Raw genomic sequence first — 8,670 nt, forward strand, 5'->3', positions numbered from 1 at the left:
TTTAGCAGAATGTCAAGTATCATTGACTCAGTCTAAGAAGAAAACTTCACGTAAAGTTGTTCAAATTTTCAAAGAGATTCATCAATGAAGACTGATATAAAAACAAATAGTTCATCAATATCAATTCTAGCTAGATCAAATAAGGCTTGTACCTCAAAGGTTTAAGTTATTCCCAAATCAATCAAAAACGTTCACATCGTCTAGGCTGCCAAAATAGCTCAATTTGTTCCAAAACATTAAGTTGTAAAAACTGTAACAAGATATATAATGGAAATTGATATAATGTGGTGAAAGAACTCATCTAGCATTATGTTGTCTTAAAAATGGTTCAAAAGAACAAATGCCGAAAACATTTATACTGGTATTCAAAACAACAAATACTGAGAACACTTATAATGGTATTAAAAATAAATTCAAAAGGCTATTCCGAAAGACTAAAAGGATTACTTGTCACCAAATTGTCAAAATACATTTCATGCCTAAAAACAACTTTACTCACTTATAATTGGTTTCGAAATGTATCTAACTATTCATTGTAAATATGATAGGCTCATAAACACATTTGGTACTTAGATAATGGATGCTCAAAGAAAATAACCGGATCCAAGTCATTTTTAATTGATTATGTTAAAGAAAAGCACCAACATTTTTTTTTTTCATTTTCGTAATTTCCACTCAAAGAGCTTTTGACTCATTCAAAAAATGCAAACATCACTTTTGTAACAAACCCACACTAAACCCAAAAGACTCCAAACTTCAAGACCATCTTATCTTCGGAAGCAAACACTCTATCCCATCTCACCAAATTTATCTTTCTTTTATGGATTTCATCACCATAAAATAATGAGATGTGAGCAATTCTAATAACCCATAAACATCTTGTGGAATTTTAAACATTTTTAAATATTTTTTTTGCCACATGTTAATCTCAAATAAATTTCGATATTTATCATTTTCTAATATTTTTTAAATAAATAATATTCACATCTTACTTTAGTTTTTTTTTTTCAATTTTTAAATTAAAAAGTCATTTAATCTTTTACTTATATATGTAAAATATTAAATGTATTAAATATTATAATAAATTACAATTAATATGTTTCTTCATTTCTTATTTTAAAATTTTTTAAAAAATACTTATTATTTACATTTTAATATTTTATTACACGAATTATACATCTAGGATACATTAAATAAATGCTTAAACTTCCTAAGTCTAATTTAAATAGAATGGGATGGCCGTCGATATAAACATATTAACTTTTCATTTTGAAAGTTTTTTCTTGAATCACCTATATAATCACTTCCAGTTCCACCCTCGATCAGCCCATACAATGATTTTTATAACTTTCAACCAAAGAACATTTATTCTTTTGTTTCAAAATCTCAACTTGGCCCCACCTGTTTCACAAATACTATTTAATTTTTCATTTATAACGCTTAGTTTAATATTAAATATACACTTTACACCAAATTTTTTCTAGTAGAATGATATGATAGAATTAGATATTCTTAAAATATTTATACCGTTAATTAGAGTTAATTTATACGTTAAAAAAGGCTAATATTGAATTTATATTTGATATCTTGTACCATAAATTTTGTATTATTCTTTATAAAAAGTATTGAATATGTTGTATCGAAACATGTAATAAAAATAAGAATGTTTTGTTTTTCCATTAATTCTTGATTTATATATATATATATATATATATATATATATATATATATATATATATATATATATATATATATATATATATATATATATATATATATATATATATATATATATATAAAATAGAAAACAGTTTATGAAGTGTAAGGTGTTGTTTGTTTTTTCTGAGACAAAATGTCTGCAGTTTGCAGACTACATCTGTAGATCTCTGCAGTAAAAGAGATAGACCAAATGTCTACAGTCTGAAAAAATAAGATTGTTTGTTTTTTTTAATATTTGTGGGCTACTAAAATAAATTAAAATATAAATAAACTGATTTTTTTAAACTTCAAAGTGATTTTTTAATATTTTTATGACTTCGTTATAATAATTAACGAATCCAGATCAACTTTTATGTATTATTGTATAAAAAATAAAAATAAAAATGGTATGAATTAACGTATATATTTGATAAAAATCAACAACTTTTGTTGGAAAGTTATAACTATACATTATAATCAGTGATCATAGAATTTGATATATAAATGGACGGAAATAAACTTCGATTTTTTCATTTAAATCTGTTAAAAATTTACAATAAATATTTTCTAGAGAAATTGACGATACTGTATTAAATAATATTTTACAAAATTTGGCAAAAAAAAATAGATTATATTATGACTTTTTTTTCTTCATATTTATATAAATAACTTCAACGACTATTATTGTAATAAATATTTATTTACAAATTTGTCAAAAATATCATGTTTGTATCGTCGAACATTTTTTTTTATTAAGTTTTGTAAATTTTTTTTTTCAAGTTGTTTATCATTAATAAAGTTGGAAAAACTATAAATTAAAAAAAAAAAAAACTTAAAAAAAATAAAGATATATATGTTTTTTTAGGCTAGAAGGTGTTAGAAGACTCTGATCATATCTGTGCCAAGAAGAGGCGCGCAAACATTTTTAGGTCTGCAGTCTTCAAAAAAACAAACAATCTAGGAAAGCTAATGTCTGCGCGTGGTCTGCGCGGCGCAGACAGAAGAGGCTACATATATTTGCAGACAAAAAACAAATATTATCTAAGAGTTTATATGTTGCTAATACAACCTCTAGGTGAGGTCCAAAGAGATGGTTTTTTTTGGGGGGAGAGAAAACCATAAGGATGAGTAGGTTTATAAACGAATAAAAGAAAATAATTTGAGAGATTTTTCATGTCTGTTCGTTTAAATTAACTGAACAAAAGACGAACATGAACACATAATCACATGAACTTTCTTATTGATGTTTGTTCGTTTAACAAATTATATTGTTTGTGTTCATTCGTAAGATGCTAACGATCATAAACAAACAAATATAAACAGCCATAAACGAAAAAACATAAATGATCATAATTAAAAGAAAATAAAATCAAGAACCACAGCTAAATAAATAAATATAGACGTCCAAATCAAGACTGGACATATATAAACAAACTATTAAATAGATGTTGCTACAAAAAAGATAGAAAAATATGAATATTTTTACAAACATAAATGGATGTAAGTGAACATAAACGAATATAACCGAACGTAAACAATTATTAATGATCGAAAATATATGAACATTCGCGCACGAACGAGACTATTGTTCACGTTCATTTACTAAATAACCGAAAAAAATAAACTCCTTATCGATGGTTCATGAATAGTTCATCGAACATCTGGTAATTCGTTTACAACCCTAAATAAGAGATCGAGAGTAGGATGAAAAGTGAGTGATTTTAGCACTGTTTTAGCAAAGAAAAGAAAAAAAAAATATAAAGGGAAATGAAAAGGAAAGAAAATTATATTTTGATGTTCCTAAGTTAAAAAAGAATTGGAAGGAAAATAAACATTTTATTTATTTTTTTCAAAATCCTTCTAAATTTGAAGGATAGTTAGGAGGATCACTGCCTTCCACTTTTTTCCATTTACTTCCATTCAAAACTGATGTCAATTTTCTTTTATTTTATTTTTATTTTTATTCATTTATCTTTATTTCTCTCATTAAATTGAATTCTGAAAACAAGGTGTTAGAATCACAAAAAAAAAAAACACAGAAGTCCCTTCACTCTTTTGCATTCATGGAATAGCAACACACTTTCCTTATCATTCACATCTTCTATTAATTTCGTTATTTGAGCTCAATACGAAATATCACGTTCCAATAAAATATCAACTCTTAATATTAATAATCCAGTCTTGGTATACTTTAATCACAGAAAAAATTACGTTACAAAATGTTAAGATATACGAAGCTTCTTCGATTCATATAAAAAGGGTGAAAGTGGGTGATGGACTATGGTTCCCTTCACTAGCCACTAGGTTCATATTTTCCAAGTGAGCCACATAACCTATAAAAAAGACTGAAAGAGAATAATTTCTATTACTTTGATTCAATAGCATGTTTATATGGACTTCTGAGGTTGTGGGCTTAGTTATAGCGTAAATAAATGAGCTTAATCTTATTTCAAATATTGCCCAATCATGACAAAATACGCTTGAAACTAGTTGGATCAGGTCCAGTTTTGGGTCGACCCGGATAATAAATGCGGAACATGAACCTTTTAGTTCCAAAAGCCCATTAAAAATATTGAGTGGATCAAAAAGCCCATTAAAAATATTGAGTGGATCATAAAACTCTTAAAACGGAGTCCATAATCTTCAATGAAATTTAGCTCTTCGTGGGAATATTTTAGTTTGCACATCTTATTTTCTTTATAACCGAATGTCGTTTTTACTTTTTACAATTTCTAATCGGTTTATAGCATCGCTCACTTTTCTTCAAACGACACAATCTTATATTCGTTTCTAATCTAAAATATAAGCAAGTGTGTTGTCGGCATACCCAGGGAAAAAAATCCAATTGAAGACGAACTTAATATAATAAACATTTTTATATTATCAACGTATAACTTAAGTATAATAAATAGTTACATACTTTTTTTCAGTGTTTATGCGGGCAAAATGGACTAAAAGGTCTTATCTTTATTAACATATTTACAACAAATGTTGTTATATGGTATTTTGAATTCATTCTGTAGCACTAAGCATAGCTCCACCCTCAAAGTTAGCCATGAGTTTGTTAAGCTTCTTGTTGCTTATTCTTTGCGGCACCATCTTGTTCTCCCCTACCATCATACTGCAAAATAACATAATAATATTCGTTAAAATTCTATATTTTTCTTCATGCATGCTTATTTTTGATAATGAGTATGAAGAGAACATTCTCGTCTTTTGCATACACAAAAGATACATATTTGTTCTCTTTCAAAAAAAAAAAAATGCATAATTGTCCTATTTTGTTCTATCTTTTTGGGAAAAAACAAAAAAAATGCAGTTTTTGTCTCATTGATATTCTGAAAGTTCATGCATGCCAAGTACAGTATAACTAATTATGTTTTGTCTTGTACTGACCTGGGTGGTAGTGAAGATATATCTGTGGGTAATAGGATTTGTGCGAGATTCACGGCATCCTCGTTGGAATTGATGACATGGTTGAAGCACAAATATCGACCATAAGCTGAACTGTCTTCGTAAATACAAATGTGAGAATCTACCAAGAATTTAAGGTCCACCGTGACAAAAACCCCATCTTTGTACATTTCGGCTGCACCTTTTAGGTATGGATGTGTGACTGTGAGATCAGGGCTCAGCAGTAATCCGGCGTTTATGGACACCATGCTCACCCCTCGGTCCATAGCTAGGGACCATGCGGTCTTCTCGGTCAACGTTTTTGATAAACCGTGCCATAACTGTTTCATTATTTTTTCCATCAAGAGGTTAGTTAAATGCTCATTAAAATCAAGAGACATCATCAATTAGTTTAGTTGAATAGAATGGAATGGAACGAATAAATAATGGAATTGAAGAATGAGTTATTATATTAGATGATATTTTTGGTTGGCCACCTATTTATGCATATAAATAGAGCATTTATGTTATATTTATATATAGTACTAATTCTACGTTGTAGATTATTTATTTAATTTAAATTACTTTATTTACGAATATAACAAATAAACATGATAAAAGTTCATTAAAACTACATTTATGTAATAAGATTTCACTTTTCCATAAGAAAGTGGTTTTTTATACAAAAAGTGCAACACTATTTCATTTTAGGACCAAAAGATGTAAATATTTTACATGAATATTTGGTTGAAAACGGATGCATAATTCATATAAAAAAATGAGATGAGACGTTATTGAATAAACTTGTAAAACAAAAAGCAAAACATCATTGCATAAATCAATAACAAATAAAAATATGTTGCATAATAAACATTTACGCTATGAAACATGGTTGCATATTTTGATCATGGTCAGAATGTTGCATATTTTGGTTTGAGAAGCAAACGTAGTTGCACATTTCGTTCGAAAACCACTTTGTTGTATAAATTGGGAAAAATGTAAAACGTTGTTGCATAACAAAAAATTATTTTATAGTTATTTTTATAAGCTAAATTGTACTTTATTAAAATGTGAATTTTTGAAAAAAGGATTTGTATCATTGAAAATCATATAACATGTGTTATATTTCAATTTTTCACACCATTCCATGATGTAACATTACCAAAATCCAAGGAATCACATTCATTCAAGAATAAGGAACCATTTCATTCCATCCTTCTACTTATCCCATCATACTTGACACTACTACTAAAGTATATGTACCTTAAATTTCTTGCAAAAATTTACATTGCTCCAATTTCTTTCATCAAAATCACCTAACGAAGGCGTTGAGTCACTTGGGTCCCTCCAAAATACCGCAGTGGCAGATGAAGTAAATACCACTTTGTCAATTGTATCGGTTTGGGCACACGCTTCCAATACATTATGTGCTGCCCTTACCTCCATTTCTGCCATCAATTCCTGTTTTCATTTAAGCCTTTAGTCCTGGAAATAGCAACGTACTTTCATAGAATTTGTTTATTATTGCATTTTACTTTTATTTCTTCATATTACACCATGTTATAGCAATGTGGTCTAAATATGAAACAATTTTCATTCCTATGATTGTATAGATTTTTAAGGTACAATGAGCCAATAAGAAAAATAAAATTTAATGAATGTATGATGCGATATTTTGGATTGGAAATTAACCGAAGTAAAAGTGATAGATTACATACATCATAAGAGGGTTGATCAAATTGAGGCTCAAATGAGTAAAACAACCCAAAACATCCTTCCAAAGCTTCCACTATACTTTGATAATCCATCGGGTCGGTGTGGAATACTCTCAAATTCTTGTTGTCTACAATTCTTCTTTCCATAGACTCCATCTCAACTGAAAAATTACAAAAAAGAGTTATAAATTGTAAGCCATTTTGATTTTATATTGCAACCAAGTTAAAGACAATTAACATGATAAGGGGGTTTCACTTTTTCGTGAAAAGAAAATTTCATAATTTCACTCTAACTTCTGGTTTGTGTTTTTTATTGTTACACCAGATTGGATTGTACAAGACTGACGAGACTACGAAATCATTTGAGGGCAAATTTTGATGATGAAATAGAGAAGGGTATTTCCGACTTTTTATGAATATTTGAGAACAAGTAACTATCAAACCTTGTTACATCATTTTAGACGGGACAAAAAGTTAACAAATTTTGTCTCTATTGTAAATGATGTAACATATATTGTGTTATCTTCATGTCGACATGTCATTTTTAAATAACCATTGAAAACTTATAAACATTAAAAATTACTTTGTGTCCTACACGTCATGTTAATATGAGGGATTCTTGTAGGCGAGACTACATATTTATAGGATGAAAATAATGTCTTCACATGGGTCCCCTACAGGCTACGTATAATGAGGGCAAGTTTTTCTTTTTGCCTTCGTTGACAACTTGCAACCCGTGAGTCGTCACGTTCACACACCCTATCAGCAGTTGACATATTTCATCATACACATGGTCTACATCCCAATTCTAAAAAGATCATCTTTTTACAAAATTCAATATACCCAAATCTGCCTAGTTTTGTCTGGTTCTTTGTAAAAGAAAAACCCCAGTTCTTACATCATAAAACAAACACATATATATACTAGAAAACGATTACCAAATTCTTCGAACAAGAAAAAGAAACGAGAGAGCAGGATGTCTCAATTCCTTACCAAAGATTTCAAAGATATAGAATTAAAAAGAAAAGAATATAAAGAAACATGGAAGAACAACTAAGAAGCTAAGAAAGAAGAAATTAAAGAACCAACCACGACTCTGAACAGCGGCATGAACGAAGTAACCTCTTTGAAGAAGACTGTAGACAAGTGAAAACCCTAAACAACCTCCGGCATCCATGACACACACCCTCTTCAACGAAGACGATGATCCATCAAATTCTACTGCTTCCAGTGCTGGTGCCATCTTCACAGTGATACGCAAAAACGAGAAAGATAACGTAAAACAAGACTTCTTTGTGGGGTGTAAAGTTATATACTTTTGGTATATGCTTTATTTGGCTTAGTTTTGGATGCGAGTTACAGCATCTTTATATAAGAATGGAGGAAAGAAAGTTGGAGAGGAGATAGTTAGCATGAGAAGAAACGATAGACGTGGGGAAAGAAAAGTAGGAGGTCGACAATAATAATTAGTGAGTTGGTTCACCGGTAAACCATCCGATCGTTTTATGGTTAGATTTAGGGACACATGTATGTGGACAACTATATTTTCTTGCATTTCTTTTATTATTACATTATATTATATTAAGTGAATACAATAATGCTCATGTGGTTTATGGTAATATGCGTTTTTGGTATCCAACTCTCTTATCTTTAATTCGGGTTTATTGTCTCGTATTTTTTCTTTATGTTACATGTTTGGTCCTGGGTTGTGCCTTTTGTTTTGTCCGTTAAAACGTCTCACGTGCCTTGCATGCATATGTAGTTTTGTCTTTTTCTTATTAGACTCTATTTACAGTCATTGTGAGAATTCTGGAAGGTAGCAACACAAAAATATTCTATGTGGTAGGCGCCATGTGGGCTGCTC

At 29.3% G+C, this 8,670-nt stretch overlaps 1 protein-coding gene across 1 annotated transcript; it reads right to left on the minus strand.

Annotated features, from left to right (window-relative positions):
• Nucleotides 1-4,555: 4,555 nt before the first annotated feature.
• Nucleotides 4,556-8,294, minus strand: LOC145012868 (cinnamoyl-CoA reductase-like SNL6). The gene is made up of 5 exons (XM_078971670.1): nt 7,896-8,294; nt 6,810-6,967; nt 6,355-6,552; nt 5,095-5,432; nt 4,556-4,819 (listed from the first exon to the last, which is right to left on the minus strand). Exons 1-5 carry the CDS (start codon nt 8,047-8,049, stop codon nt 4,711-4,713), a joined length of 957 nt encoding a protein of 318 aa, XP_078827796.1. The 5' UTR covers nt 8,050-8,294; the 3' UTR covers nt 4,556-4,710.
• Nucleotides 8,295-8,670: the final 376 nt, after the last annotated feature.

The sequence above is a fragment of the Lactuca saligna genome, chromosome 8 (assembly GCF_052625555.1).
Source record: "Lactuca saligna cultivar CGN05327 chromosome 8, ASM5262555v1, whole genome shotgun sequence".
Taxonomy (NCBI): domain Eukaryota; kingdom Viridiplantae; phylum Streptophyta; class Magnoliopsida; order Asterales; family Asteraceae; genus Lactuca; species Lactuca saligna.